Source organism: Tyto alba, unplaced genomic scaffold (genome assembly GCF_018691265.1).
Source record: "Tyto alba isolate M040663 unplaced genomic scaffold, T.alba_DEE_v4.0 Super-Scaffold_42, whole genome shotgun sequence".
In the NCBI taxonomy this organism is placed as follows: domain Eukaryota; kingdom Metazoa; phylum Chordata; class Aves; order Strigiformes; family Tytonidae; genus Tyto; species Tyto alba.
Window position 1 is genome coordinate 33,221,349 of NW_024881318.1, and position 15,937 is coordinate 33,237,285.

Here is a 15,937-nt window from a genome sequence, read left to right on the forward strand (position 1 = left end):
ACTGCACCTGTGCTCTTACTGCTCAGCTTTAAGTAACAAACCATACAATATGCTGCCAATTGTAGATACAGAACAGTAGCCTTTTTTTCTCTTCTACACTGCTTTGCAATCATAGGTGAAGCTGAGTTAATCTCGGTTTCATTTATAATGGCTTAAAATAGAGAATAGATCTGTAATGAAGTGAAAATAAGATAGAAAAGGTGATCAGAATCCTCTGACTTCCAGTCACCTGATTTAGTGGAAGATGTCCCTGTCCACCCACAGTAGGGTCCCTTCCAATTCAAACCGTTCCATGATTCTGTGATTTTGATGAAGCATGTTAGTGTACCACAGGAAAATTACAAGCTAATATGAAACAAGGAAGAGATCAAATGAGTAAGATGTCTAGTCTCAGTGAAAACAAGGAAAAAGATGTAACTTGAAGGCATTATTAAAAAAGGAGCTATTAAACTGGAAAAAAGATACTACTGAAGTTCTTGAGGAATTGGTGTTGGCATAGATCATAGTATATTAATTATATGTATTAAAAAATTAGGAGTGTCCTAACCAAAATAAAAAGTTTTAAAATATAAATATTGGGATGGTATTCAAGGAGGCCTGAACACAGTTAATTCTGGAGTAAAAGAACTGGCATGAAATACAGTACCTCAGAGTGCATTATAAGGTCCTTACAGACTTAAAATAGGAAACTTTTCTTTGAGTTGGAAGTTCATCACATGGAACTGACAGAAGAAGAATGACCTGGGCAAAGAAATTATTGATCAAAGCTAACAACAAGCCATCAGTATTGTCCAGCCACAAGAAAATGGGAGCCTGGCCCTGACACTATTGCCTGTGTGGATGAGAAAATACTCATTATAGGTGCATGCCATTATATGTGACATGGTTAATGCTTCTGGGTTGCTGTATATAGTACTTGTATACTTTTCAATTCAGGAAGGATTAGTTTACACTGAAACAAGTATAAGTAATTATTTCAATGATAAGTAGCATGGGAGAGTCTTGCAAGAGGAAACAGGTTGGTTTGTTTATTCAAACTCAGCACAATCTGAGAGGGAAGATAATTGCTCTCAGTAAATTCACCTGGGAAAGAAGGGAAGCATAAACACAACGGAGAGTATAGGAATATGTAAATCCAGTATGGTGATCACAAGGTTGTATGAGTGTAAACATTCATGAATACATTCAAGTTGTTAACTGAGAGTTCTGGAACCTTTCTATATGGAATAGTAGAGCAGAAATACCTAGATAGTTTTAGGCTTTGTTCCTCAATTTAAAAACTTTTATACGATTATTTACAATACCAAGGCCGTAGATTCAAGGACCTGGAAACACCTTTCCAGTTACACAGTTGATCCTGATTCTCCAATGTAAAGTATGTGCATTGTCTTTGCAGACTCCATTTGCAATAACATATTTTAATCTGGGATTTTGTTGCAATTATTTCTTAACCCAAGATTTAGGTGCCTTTGCAGCCCTGTACCTTATTCTAATCTTGCAGTGTAAAACACCTATTCGGAAGAGAGCAAGTTGTAATACAGCAGTCTAGCTTTATTGTCGCACTTTTTTCCAGTTCCAATGCTTTTAACTGTCTTTCCTTCCCTGTAAAATTAGGAATGTCCAAAGAACTGGATAATCATAGAATCATATGTGTAATACGTGTGTTATATTTTCTGAAAGAAAAATTAGTTTGTATGTCCAGTTTAAATGCTATAGCCTTTTGAAATCAGGGACAATTTTACTGAAGATAGATGTTCTTTTCAGAATAAGTAATTTGTATTTCAGATTTGAGCCCCAACTGCTGGTTTTGCACATGCAGGCTTAGTCCCCAAACTATCTTTTTCCTCTTTTGAAGTTTTTCCTTTATTTTTTTATTTCAGATGAAGGCAAGCTGTAAGTGTAGCTTCCCCTTCCTGGTTGTTAAGTGGAGAAAAAGAATGATACTTCATACCTTGTAATTCTTCAGCTTCCCTACAAATCCACTGTCCTCTTCTGTCTTGCATGAGAGTTTGATGTTTCCTGTCTAGGTACTGCTGGTAGTCATTACCTTTGTTCAGATAGCAACAGCTGACTTCAAGATTCCCAGGATGCTGATAGCTCTGTTACATAGGGTGATTTTCATTTGTGATCTGCCTGCTTTCTGCTCTGTTTGTGAGACTTAAAGTAAGGACTTGCATGGGGTACCAGTTCACTTCTCAAGGTCTCCTCCCCATAGCAGGTTGCTGTTGACCATGTTACAATAAAGCTGGTAAGAAAATTGGAGGGTGGGTTTGTTGTGCCCTGTCCATGTATCCTGCTTGGCAAGAGACTTCCCCTGTCTGTGGTGCTTAGCATTTTGATCGCTGCATTATTAAAGACAAAACATTTAAATTCATGCCCATAGTATTCTAATTTTGACAGGTCATAGCTCAGGGAGAGAGTAGTTTTGTCTGTATTTGAAATGGGTTTTATTCAGACTATTTCCAGCTGTTTTCTCAAGTTGCCAGTTTTTAACTGTTGGAAAATGGTGAGTAATATAATTAGCACTTACTAACCTAACTAGTAATTAATTATGCCAACTGGTACTCTTGAGTATTCAAATATGCAAAGCAAACAATTCTTAGTTATAGCCAAGCCAAAGTTATGGGATACATAGCTATATGTCAAAACCAGGACTTAGATTTTTAAGTATTTTTGCCCACTTTCATTTCAATGGTGGAGACAGGTCAACCATGTATTACTGCAGTCAGTTCCAAAAGAGGACAACCAATAAATACATTTAACAAAAGTGAATCATCTCCCTACATAGCTGGGTTACTGTAAGAAGTTGTTAAATACAGAGAAACCATCCCGCTTTGTAAGGTCTTTTAATTCTTCTCCTCCACACCCATGGTGGTTTTTTTTGTAAAGAGTATGCTTGTGAGTTGCATTTGATTAGGAGCTGTAGTTGGCAGACCATGCTTCTGGTTGTGACTGCTCTGAGTAGAGCAAGCATGCAGGACTCTTCATTCTACCCACTCTAAATTGAATTTCAGTATGTGTTAAAATTGTTAAATTTGCCAGAAATACGAGAATGCCTTGCAGTTTCAGCTTCGTAGTTGTTTCTCTTTTCGACTCCAAAGGAGAAGGGGTATTGATAGTAGTAATACTTTTGACAGGTCAGTGGCAGCTTGCTTCTGGCCACACACTGCTAGGGGAAACAAATACAAAAGGAGCCTTGTAAAAATGAATTCTAATTGTTCCTGCATATAATCCCACTGAAGATAATACTGACTAAATGGGTGGAAATACGTGCTTGTATACACCTAGTAAGCAGTTTGACAAAAATTAGAGAAAATGACAAACATTGGGCACAAATTTATTTCTAAGCAAAAATACTTTAAAAATGAGAGGCATTTTTAATTCTCACATCATGAAAACATTTTTTATGTAAGCATACATAGGACTAGCTGATGTTGAGCTGATGTTGAGCCAATGCAGTAGCAGTGAACTGTCACTCACGGTTCTTTCGCAGTTGGGTCTTTTAATTTATTCTGGTCCTTCTTCCCTTCACCACGTATCCTGCTAGTTGCTAGGCAACCGTAAGTGATTTTCATTGCGCATGATTTTTATGTGGTAGTTGTGGTTATTATTTTCTAATTACAAAAGTGGGGACAGAGATTAAAATCTGAGTTGCATTAATAATGACTATTTTTTTCCTGTTGTATCCACAACACAGCCATTTGAAATTATGTAAGAAAAGATCACGTTAATTTACAGTATAGATACACATATACAAAGGGAGCAGAAGATAATATGTCTTTGTGAGAGGAGGTTCTGTAAAAATGATAGAACAGAATAAGCTGTTATTGATCTGAGTAGACAGTCGGGCACTACTCTTCTGTCTGTTGCATATTTCATGCCCTTAATGCTTTTTCTTTCACAGCCTTAAATGAATCTCAGTAATTAATTATATATAGCAAAAGCTTGAAGTTTTTCTGTGGCATTTAGTTTCATAGAATGTGTGGACAAATCACAGTTGGCTAGATTTTTATCTTGAAAATATGATATTGCTGTTTAATAATTTACTGCTGTTGTATTTTAAATATAAAAGACAATATAAGGTTGGGTGCATGTTTGTAAAAAGAGAGAAAAAAATTATATAGCCATGAGATTAAAAGCTCTGTGATCATCAGAAGCTTTTTTAATAGGACAAATATGCTAAGCATGTTTTAAAATTTAATGAAAATTAGATTATTAGTAGCTGTTTATACTTGAAACATCCTATATGTTGTTAGACTCTGAAGTGTAGTTGAAGCAACACCAGCATCAGTGGTTTGGCAATTTTTCTCAAATAGATATTTCTTTTATAAGAAAGCTGCGGAAGTTTAAAACACCGCAATGATAATGCAGTCCTTCTGCATGGCAAATCCAGATTCATGCAGTACAAAGTTTTGAAAGCAACCTTTCACACTTTTTAAAAGAATTAGCTTACATCTGTATCATATGTCAGTATTTTGCATGGGTTTATTAAAATAACTTAAGTTTGTGAAGTGAAGCACGTAGGAAAATAGGATGTAGCATCAAAAAGGTGGAAACTTAATGTGATTCCTTCAGTAAGATATGTTACGGTGTGTTGAGTTATGCTGTGACTGTACTGCTTTGCTCTACTTTTTCACAGAATTGATGCCTTGCATTTACAAGGTGGGCACTGGTCATTTACTGAGTAACTGAATCCCCACCAGGGCTTCTTGATAATACTTATAAGGAGTCTGAATGTTTTGCAGATACAGAATGTTCTTTACAACATTTTATTCTCCTTTTGTAAAAGAGGAATAGTGACTTAAAATTTGAGACACCATTTGGGCACCAGAGATCTGATTTCTCAGAGTAGTTAGTGTCCTGTAGTTTCAAAACAAATTTCATTGATCTCATTTGCAGCTGTGAGGGTTCAACACTTGTCTTTATCAACATAAAAAATAATCCAGTCCTCAATTTGCAAAGTAGAAACACATGTTAACGTAGTTAGTTGTGGAGTTTGTACTTAATGCACTGCTTTTGCTTGTATTGCTTCCAGTTTCTTTTTGAGAGGGCAGTCTGAGATGCAGACAAGTTCTGTCATGTGGCACAACATAGTCACTCACGCAGATCATTAACAAAATTAGTACCTGTGAATCCATTGTATAAACACCTCCCACTTTGGCAGGGGAAGTATGAAAGTTTGACTCCTTGTTGTGAATCAGTACTGAAGGAGATAAGAGGTGCAGTGGCCTGAGTTTCGCAATTATTTGCTGTCAGGGGAGAAATAGTACGACTGAGGATTGCAGTTATCTGGTCGTTACATGATTTCTTCTATTTCAGTAACAGGGTGCTTCCCAAATAAATTAGATCTGTTGGGTGAAATTACTAGTGTCTGCGTGGAGTGTGAGGTGCAGGTGATCTGTCAGGGTATCTACCCCAGCAGCTACATGGAGTGGATAGACTTCACTCTCCCCTTCCCCAACAGAGATGCACAGTACGCTGCCGTGTCTCACTGTGCAGCAGCAGCACCCAGGATGCGTTCATGCATGTGCCATAATCTTGCTGTAATCTGGGAGGTGGCTTGGCAGTTGCTGCTGAGCAGTCAAGGGCAACGGCTTCTGCTGCTGTAGGTCAGACAAAAGTTGTCAGGATGAGACTGAGGCTTTTGGTTTCTAGGTTTGCACTGGATGGAAAAACACTCTAGCTGCCAGCTGGCAACCATGGTACTGGTTGAACAACACTGATTAGCAAGCTGCAATCAGAACGTTTACATTATTGTCTTCCCAGATGCAAGGTATATAAGGAGCAGCAGTCTCTCAGGGCTAAACTGAGAGCAATAAAATCTTGCATTAGGTGAGCAATAGCTACTTAGGAAATGAGGACATTCTGCTTATTCCTACTTGTTCACTGGTCTGTCAGATCCATAAGAAAAATAATATCTACTGAAATTCTGATGTTATTTCAGGCATTAAGAAATGATTAAGATACAGTAGGCATTCTTGACTTTCATAAAGGGCAGAACTGTTCTGTGCTTTTTATCATCCTTATCCTCCATGGCAGAATTGCCTCAGTTAACCTTTGATTCAGTATTAGTTTAATGTGTCTAATAAGATCCCACACCACTGTGGAGGGTAACTGCAAGAGAGGAGCTCAGGTAGAAACCAGGACTTGGCAGTCTTATTGCTCAACTCCTATGAAGGTTTGGTATCCCTGAGTTACCATCTGAAGATCCAAATGAGAAAACAGGGCCTTTTTGGAATAGCTGTGAGAGAAGGAATATGTGAATGTAGGCTGGGAAATGCTTGTGAATGCTATGTGCACTGAATTACAGTTCCTCTCAGCAGAGCTTTTTCCTGCTACCTTGTGAGAAAAACGACATGCACATGAGACAAAAAAAAAAAAAAAAAAAAAAAAAAGGCTATGCCCATAAGTGCTATCAAACATTTCCTCTCCAGGTGACTTATAGCCATGTATTATTTGGGAAGCCACAAATAAGAAGATTAAAAAACCCTCTCAATTTAGCTATTGATATAGAATGGGAGATCTGGAAATCTTAGAAATTCTGAACCCCTGGAAATGATAGGCAACGTTCCTAGACTTTGAAAGGTCTTTAGTTAACCTGTCACTTATTTCAGATGACTGAAGAAGTGCAAATGGCAGTGGTGATTTTCTACACAGTTACAATGATCTTTCCAGAACAGTCATTGATGGAAGTTAATAATTTTTTTTTGTTGTAACATCTAGTTAGCCTGATAGCAATCAGCACCTGGTATAATGGAAATCATTATGAACAAATGGTTTACTATGACGAGGAGGTACAAAAGAACTACAAAAAGACCAAGAAGAAGATAGACTTATAGTGACAGGAGGGACACTTTCTAAAAAATAAAAAACAAAACTGAAAAAAGGATAAGACTGTACTCAGCAAACCACTACAGAATTCAGATTCAAATCCTGATCCTGCTTCCATAAAGCCTCCTACACATATGATCCTATAATGACGGTGATATGTTAGGACAACAGCACAAAGGGTATGTTTTAAATTGTAAATTAATTATCTTCACCAAATTAAAAAATCAGAGCAGGGGGGGTTCAATTTCTTTGGAAGAAAAAATTGTGGTGTTCTGTTTTGGTTTTTTTTCGTATGATTAGATTAGATATGTGTGTGTGGTTTTTGTGAGAAAGTTTTAGTAGTTCTTTACATTGTGCATTTGGTTTTTTTCAATAGTTCAGGACGACAGCTAAGTGAAGTCTTCATTCAGCTCCCATCTAGGAAGGAATTACCAGAGTATTATGAATTGATTAGGAAGCCAGTGGACTTCAAAAAGATAAAGGTAAGAACATTTTTGGAAGTAGCAATTCCTCCATTTCTTTTTCTTATATAGAAGGGTGAGCATGAAGTCATCATTAAAATTACAACAACATGAATATTGCATATACCTGTATTTGTGGCTTAGATTTAAAACACTGTTATGTTTTTTGGAATTTTGTTTAGTGTATATTGTAGTATATCACTGTAATTTCAAAGTCAAATAAAAATGTAGCAGTGTGACGTGAGTGACACTTTCAGAGAATGACATCTCAGTTCTTTTTTGCAAAGACTTAATTGTGAATCTGTAAGCACATCTTTGGTAAAAACACGGTGAGAAGGTTTAATGGTTCTAGGGGAATACAGTCATCCCTAAACCAGCTTCGTGACTTGAAACAGCCAGGTCAGATCCAAGCACAGTTTGGCAGATAGGGTTCAGGCAGCTTGTTGTGTATTAGGTGATGTCATAACTCTATGACTTTCATTCATATTGTAGCTTATTTTGTTTTAATGCTAGAAAGAAGAAACTGGAACTCATTTTACTAGGAGAGGTCCATTTCTGTTGCTTTTGTCCCTTCCAGTTCACACAGCAGTTGCTTAATTTTTACTCTATTACCCTGGTGTACTTTTTTTGAGTAAAATGCTAACAATACTTTTTAAGACTTTCTTTTTTTGTTTTAAACAGATACTTGTCTTGATGCTTAGATAAAAACTTCTAAAAGGCAGCTTTTAATGTGTTGAAAGAAAACATTAACTTAGTGTCCTGTTTTCTGTTTTTCTTTCTGCACCACTGACGATCCATACTTCGCTTCCTCAACAAATGCAACAGGAAAGAATTCGCAACCACAAGTATCGGAGCCTTGGAGACTTGGAGAAAGATGTCATGTTGCTGTGTCACAATGCTCAGACATTCAATTTGGAGGGATCACAGGTCTGAATGAACCACTTCGTGTTAAACATAAATGTCTCCCTGGCCGAATGTTTTCACTGTTCGTGGATCATTATGTTATGGATATAAACCCTGTGTTTTAATTCTTTGAATAGAGAAGAATGCCCAGATTCTTAGAAACATCCAGAATTCACTGGACACAGCTGCAGTGTGTGTGTGCAGAGAAATTAGTTTTGACTCTAATTCTGAGATCAGTTTTCTCTGATTTGCATGTGGTTTAGAGCTGCTGTAAGACTATTAGAATCTATGGTAAAAGGCAGTGTGTGTAGAGTGATACATAAGTTTGGGTTTACCACAGTGGATGATAGAAGGAGCAGATTTAGTAGTACAGTTTAGGACAGCATGCTAAGGAAATACTTCATAGTGAACTCTTCAGTTCTGCTAATGGAAGATACAGATTCAAGGTTTGTACAGCTGTAAAGCTTTGTGCACGAAGCTTGATACTTTCTGAACCCTCTGGTAATTTTTTTTCATTTAATGTTGAAAAATCAGTGTCTCTTTAAGAGACGGTAATAATAATCCCAGGTGAGTGTCAGGTTTATAAGACAAAATCATCTCAGATGTTTCACACACATGAGCATGCTCGGTGCTGTGAATTCAGAACAGGACACTGACACAAGACTACAAAATCCATAGGACAGCTAAGAAAGTTGTCTCACAATACAGTGAAACATAGCCTTGGATTATTGTTTTTATACATGAGATCCAAATAGTGGGATGCAAACACAATATTAAATTAAAGCAGAGAATGTTAAGACAACTCCTGTAATGTGCAAGAGGAAAAAATGATGTTAAAAGAAACCTAAGTAAAAGTAAGCTGAAGGCTGATGCTGCCAACACTAATGCATCCTTCAAATTCCTAAACATTACTGAATGTCCCTTAGCTGAACTGGTGAGTTAATATTAAAATTGTAGTTAAAAATAAAATGAGGTGAAATTAATTATGAAGGATTGTTGAATACAGCTTATCATTTTGTGATTGTTATTGCTATCTAGAGACAATAAATATTTTCTGTAATATATGCATGTGGCATTCTGCTGTCTTCAGTTATATGGAAACAACCTATAAATAAATCAGCTATAAAAATAAAATAAAATGAATGATGATAGGAAGCATGGAACAAAATTTTGTTAGATGTCATATCATATTATATCATAAAAGTGTTTGGGTTGGAAGGGACCTTAAAGACCATCTAGTTCCAACCCCCCTGCCAAGGGCAGGGACACCTTCCACCAGACCAGGTTGCTCAAAGCCCCGTCCAACCTGGCCTTGAACCCTTCCAGGGAGGGGGCAGCCACAGCTGCTCTGGGCAACCTGTGCCAGTGCCCACTCAAGCAGGTCCATGTCCTTTTTATACTGGGGGCCCTAGAGCTGGACACAGCACTGCAGATGGGGTCTCACGAGAACAGAGCAGAGGGGGAGAATCTTCTCCTTTGACCTGCTGGCCACACTTCTCTTGATGCAGCCCGGGACACGGTTGGCTTTCTGGGCTGCGAGCGCATGGTGCTGGCTCACAGTCAGTTTTCCATCCACTGCTACCCCCAAGTCCTTCTCTGCAGGGCTGCTGTCAATCCGCTCATTGCCCAGCCTGTGTTTGTGCTTGGGATTGCCCTGACCCATGTGCAGGATCTTGTCCAAATGTAAATTGCCAGTTTACTGGTTAGTCATATAGCAGTAAAACAGACATAAATATCTAATGATAACAAATTAAAAGAAAAAAAAAACTGCCAAAAAAAAAAAGCGGAGGAAAGCTAATACCGAAAAGTATCACCGAGACTTTAGAAAATGGTAAAATTTAGTAGAGAAGGTAAAAAGAGGCAAAGAAAAATCAGTAGCTCAGTGGGAAAAATAATGAAATTATTCTCATCAGAATAATTCAAGTTGCTAATGGCAAATTTATCTTTTTTTAGGCAGAGGTGGTAGAATTGACAGGAATAATCCTGAGTGGGTAGAAGTGTTCAGTAGATACTGCTGCTCTGTTTGGAAATAACCCAACCTGTATCAGTGTGTTGCAGTGTTATTTTCCATTCCAATGTACCAACATTAATTACCAGAGCTAGTATTGATTATTATAGCATGAAGCCCAAATAACTCATATCTAAGATTTTTTTATGATTTTTTTATGTTTCTTTCTGGTAACTTCTCATACCATTCATTTTGATTTCCAGTGAATTGCAGGACACTTCTGCAGCGGTCCTTCTGCAGCAGTCTTCCAGTTTCCACCTTTGCTCTGACATACCAGTTCACTTCAGTAGCCTAGAGTATTTGTGTCTGCACCCAAAACCAAAAGGCTAATTCAGGCAGTTGTTTAAGTACACAGTGACTTTAAGTAAAATTGTGTATGTTTGTTCGGTTAGTATGATCTATGCTGCTTTTTCATTGAGCAAAGCAGTTTCATCTGAGATGGAATTTTATGGGGGGGGTTTTCAGGGAGAGACAGACTTTGTGTTTTGAGGCTTTTGTCCTCAGTGCAACCTCAGGAATTCAGTAAGTTTTTCATGTGGTAACAGTCAAATGAAACACAGACATGTAAGGGGTTAAAAATAGTATGTATCTATTGAAACAGAAGATTTGTCATGAATGTTGTCATTTGTCATGAAGTTTTGTTGTCATTGCTTCTCCCTTTTTGAAGGAAGTTCCACTGTCATTGCTGGTTAGTTTTTTGAAACATGTTGGAATTGGATTTTGGTCAACATAAGAAAACTTTTATTTGCACAGCTTTTGGTGAAGCAGCCCCAGGATTTTTTCTTCACTGAAATAGATACCGAATATTACAAATAATTCCACATTAAGGACATTAAAGACATTTTTGAAAACCTAGGACATTCTGTTTAAAAGTCTGTGTCGCAGTGATAACTTAAATATGTAGTAACTGGCATGAAAAAAATACAATGTTGTACGCGTCCTTAATTCTTTTTGTCTTAGAACAGTTCTTGGTCTGAGAAAGGGCAGCAAGATTAGTTGAAAGAGCTATTCCTAAGAACAATGGAATATGTTAGGCCTATGCATAAGAAAAATAAATGATCCTCAGTAGAAACTAAGGGGTCTCTATCAATAGCTGACTTGAAAAGAAGTAGGAATAAGAGAAAGTCAATAATCTTTTGACTTTGAGGAAGGAAGCTGTGGGGTCTCACAGCCACAGCCCACTAACATCGTAAGACAATAGAAGATAAGCCCTTTCAAAACATTCATGATCGTTATATATATGTCAAGAAATTCTAGTATGGTCAAGAGCAGTCAAACATCTCTTAACAAAAAGCACAGCAGTACTTAAGAATGGGGAACAACCTGCGGTGAGAGGTGGTTTTCCTAAAATGGACTTGGTGGGCAACTGAAAAAAGATTGTGTATTTCGTGTAAAGTATTCTAAACAAAGTTTTTATAATTTGTTTTGTTGAACCTGCGAAGTATTCGATCAGTTTTATCAGTTATAACATACAAACTGTATAATGGCAAACAAAAATCCTTCCATTATTTTTCTCACAAATACCCAGTGTCCCTTTACAAAAGGAAGTCTGTAATTTAGCCAAAGGAGTAGTATGACAGCCAGGATAGTTCAAGTGATGATGATGATAAAACCAAATACAATCTGTGACTCTGTACCCTTCTGTTAACTGTTCTTAATTGTCTAGTGCTGAATTGTCCAGTGCTTGGCTTCTGACATTTTGCAAATCAAAATGTACAAGTTCATTTGTTAAGGTCATTAAGAAGGATGAGATACCCAGCAAGGCAAGAAGATTTTTACTGTGTTAATCTGAGAGCTGCGTTACAAGCCAAATGTAGCCCTGACACTGATGAGAGTCCCCTGATGCTTGAGGCTAAAGGGAAAATCTGATGTACCCATGATCTTAGCAAGCTACAGAATGTTTGCAAGCAAGATTAGAACAAGCACATATTATTTTTTTTTAATTGCAGTCTTTTTAGATCTGAGAGTAAGGAAGGAATGAGCTGCTTGAGATAAATCATTTTCCATGTGACCACTTTAAGGATAATTAACACGAGGGTTAGCCATTTGTCATTATCAACTGTATTGCTAGACTACAACCCATTTTTTAAATTAAAGTGCTTACTCATGAAATCTGTTGCTTTGGCAGATTTCAGGGCTGTTACAATCTAATGAAAATACACAGTAGTTCCTGTGGTAATGAAAAATAAGAAAAACGCTCTAACTGGACATTGTAGATGTAATACACTTTAAGAGTTGTATTTTTTGTGCCTCACTATTGACAGATTTCTTCATTTGGAACATAAAATATCAATGTTGACATTTCTTGTAAAATTTGTGCAACAAACATTGTTACTCAGTATTTGGAAAGGCTGTATGTTCTGTGTATTTGCGCTGGGATTTAAGATCTATGCTATGAATTTCTGATATTGCTTAACTTTAAAGTTCTGACAGATTTGTATTCATACTGTAGATCTACGAAGATTCCATTGTTCTTCAGTCTGTGTTCAAAAGTGCACGGCAGAAGATTGCCAAAGAAGAGGAAAGCGAGGATGAAAGCAATGATGATGAAGAGGATGATGAAGAAGAAGAATCGGAATCAGAATGTGAGTCCTCTGCTAAATACTGAAAAGAAACTACATTTGGCGATGGAAGGGGAGGTTTTCTGGTTTCTGCATGGAGACTGATTATAAGGTTCTATTTTCCATTGGTGAAAGTAACTTCTTACCAAGTTTGCTGCTTTGGGTGTTAGCACTGAGCTTAAATCTTCTGGCTGTATGTTCTGGCTACAGTCCTTAGAGTATAAGCCAGTTTTAAGACACAAACAAATCACAGAGGAGCTTTTTAGAAGTAGATCTGACTGGCCATAAGTGTTTATAAACCCTTCTGGTCCTGTTCATGTTGCTTGTAAGTAGAAGTGCCTGGAAGGACTAGAGACAGTCTTTATTCATGGGTGGTCAACATTCAGGCATGGTGTGACATAAAAAACTCATCACCTGGTTAAGAACCTAAAGGTGTTGCAGATATTCTTCAGTGCAACAAGGAGTAAGTGAAACTGATTGTTTCAGAAGCAGGAGGTGACATTCATTCAGTCCCTGCAGACTTGGAAATATGATACAGTGGAAATGGAGTGATCCCTTCATTCCATTTTCTGCCACTCAGTACCTCTACCCATACTCTCCAGCTACTCCATCTGTCTGGTTACAGAAACTGTAGTACTTTGCCCTGAGCTGCTATCCAAGTACATCATGCAGGTTAAGCAGTTAGTTTGGAAATGAGTGGATGTTATGGAATCAGGAATGTAATATATTCTTCAGATAGGTTTTGACTCAAAGTTTTCCAGTCACCTCCACATAGCATTTCTGTAGCTTAAAATAAAGAAAAAAGTCTGTTTGTACAAAGGATCAACATATCTGTGTGCAGGGAAGAAAATATTTTTCTGCTACCAGAGGTGAATTTCTGTGAACAGAGACAGTATTTAGAAGCTGATACCTGAAATTTAACAGCATACATGAACATAAATTTCTTACAGCAAAATCAGTGAAAGTCAAAATCAAGCTAAATAAGAAGGATGAAAAAAGTCGGGAGAAAGGAAAAGGCAAGAAGAGGCAAAGCCGAGCAAAAGCCAAGCCTGTCGTGAGTGATGATGATAGTGATGAGGATCAAGATGAAAATGTAAGTTTTGTTCACTGAGACTGTGGAAGTGGTTACAGTGATTGCGTCTCTATCCTGTCCTGCTTGCTGTCAGAATTCTCAACTATTCATGCTTAAGCACATTTTTAATCTGTATTGATCATCTTGAGGGAATTGGGCGGGTGTGTTAACTGTATCTGGGTGTGCTTTGAGATCTGGTCCCAGTGCTGAAAGATAAGAAGTCTAAGAAGTTTGGAGCTTATTACTTGGAGCTGTTCCTGCTTTCATTGAACCTTTAAACCTCACAGTCTGTTTGCTTTTGTCCACAGACAAAAAACTCTTGGCTTGATTTTTTTTTTTTTTTGATGGGTATTTCTACTATTGCAACAAATGAAAACAGACCTCTTCCTGGTTGTTTTTAAATGTCTGGGTAGGAAGAGAGATCTGATGTTTCCTGACTGTGTCTTTCCTTCTCTAAAGAAGTCTGTAGCAATTAAATGTCATGTAAGAGAAATATTAGATAACATAACACCTTTCTTAAGGCTATCTTCATTTGCCAGTTTAATTGTAATTTTTCTTCCTTTTATTTTCTTGGGATTTTTTTTTCCATCTTTAACAAATTGCACAGAATAGCTGGCAAAGAATTTCTGACTTGTCTTGTGTCTCTTACCTCTAGGACCAGTCGGAAGCAAGCGGAAGTGATGATGAGTGATCCATAGGGTTTATTTTCTTGGCAGAACTGACCCCTTCCCCTTCTCTTCTCCCTTCTCCTACTTTACACCCAGTGAATTCATTTTGTCAAATAAACATTGGGTTGTTTCTGTATTCTCATTCTCTATAAATTAGCTTTAGGATAGTGCCAGACAAACATATGATATCATGGTGTAAAAAAATGAAAAAAATGTAACATATTGTGACCAAATGGGGATCAAAAGATTTAAAACAATAATAAAAAAAAAAGCTTTTGATGGAAAATGTGGGTTGATAGTATATTTCTATGGGCTGGTTTTGACTTGGTAATGGTTTGATTGTGCCTGGCTTTATCATTTGATAGTATGTTTTTCAGTGGTATCAGAAAGACAAAATAAAAAAAAAATAAGTCTTTTGTAGCATTGATAACCAGGAGAAGCCATTAAAAGCCACTGGTTATTTTATTTTTCATCAGGCAGTTTTCAAAGTTTTTATTTGTTCTGTATTGGGTTTTTTACACTGTGGTACATATATGCAACTTGGTTTAATAGCTTATAAATGTACAGTAGTTAGCCTTCATCCACCTTGTCCCATATACGTTTTTCCACTTTACGCTTGATGATCTTCAGAAAAATGCTTTTTGAATTGTATCAAATTTATGTCCACTGTAAACTTTGCTTAACTTTTTTTTCCTTGATTAAAAAAGTTGGGTTAAAAAAATGCTATTGAATATTGCAATCTATATAGTGTAATGGATGGCTTCTTTCATCAGACTGATCTTCTATGTTACCAATGTGGATTATCACCTTTTCCCTAAAGTGTACTTAATCTTTGCTTTCTTTGCACAATGTCTTTGGTTGCAAGTCATAAGCCTGAGGCAAATAAAATTCCAGTAATTTTGAAGAATGTGGTGTTGGTGCTTTCCTAATAAAGAGATAATTTAGCTCAATAGATGCAGCCTTGTATTATGAGTTCCACAAAAATCTTTCTATAGTAGGGACGAGAGGGCAGGAATGTCTACTGTAGAGAGATCCACTGTGATCTGTCTGAAATGTAAAATAAGAACTCATTCGAATACCATAGAAGTATCTTCAGAGACGGAAAAGATATGCAATAGGTGTTAAAATTACAATAATAAAATCAGAGTAGTAAAATAATACCTTGAAGTAAAAGTGTAGTTCATTACCTAATTACAATTTAAGTGATTAAGCAATAAAATAAACATTTAACTTGCTTTCAGGAAATGTATGTCCGTAGGCCTCAGTTAGCATGAATACAATACAATTAGTTACACAGTCAGTCATGTCCCACCTCTGTCCGTTTATTTTAAGTGTTATGTTGAGGTATCAGGGTTTGTGATGCGCTGAGATGTGGTAGTGTAAATATTTGAATTATGTATCTACTGTTAATGTTGCTACTCTGGAAAATCAAA

General features: G+C 37.0%; 1 protein-coding gene across 5 annotated transcripts in view; it reads left to right on the forward strand.

Annotated features, from left to right (window-relative positions):
* The window catches only part of SMARCA2 (SWI/SNF related, matrix associated, actin dependent regulator of chromatin, subfamily a, member 2), a 125,575-nt gene extending 110,167 nt beyond the window's left edge, over window positions 1–15,408 (forward strand). For all 5 annotated transcript variants that reach the window (XM_042804440.1, XM_042804441.1, XM_042804442.1 and 2 more), the window contains 5 exons: window positions 7,208–7,313; window positions 8,118–8,219; window positions 12,656–12,788; window positions 13,715–13,857; window positions 14,492–15,408. In XM_042804440.1, coding sequence (XP_042660374.1) covers window positions 7,208–7,313; window positions 8,118–8,219; window positions 12,656–12,788; window positions 13,715–13,857; window positions 14,492–14,527 — 520 coding nt within the window. In that variant the 3' untranslated portion in view covers window positions 14,528–15,408. The remainder of the gene's footprint in view (window positions 1–7,207; window positions 7,314–8,117; window positions 8,220–12,655; window positions 12,789–13,714; window positions 13,858–14,491) is intronic.
* Window positions 15,409–15,937: the final 529 nt, after the last annotated feature.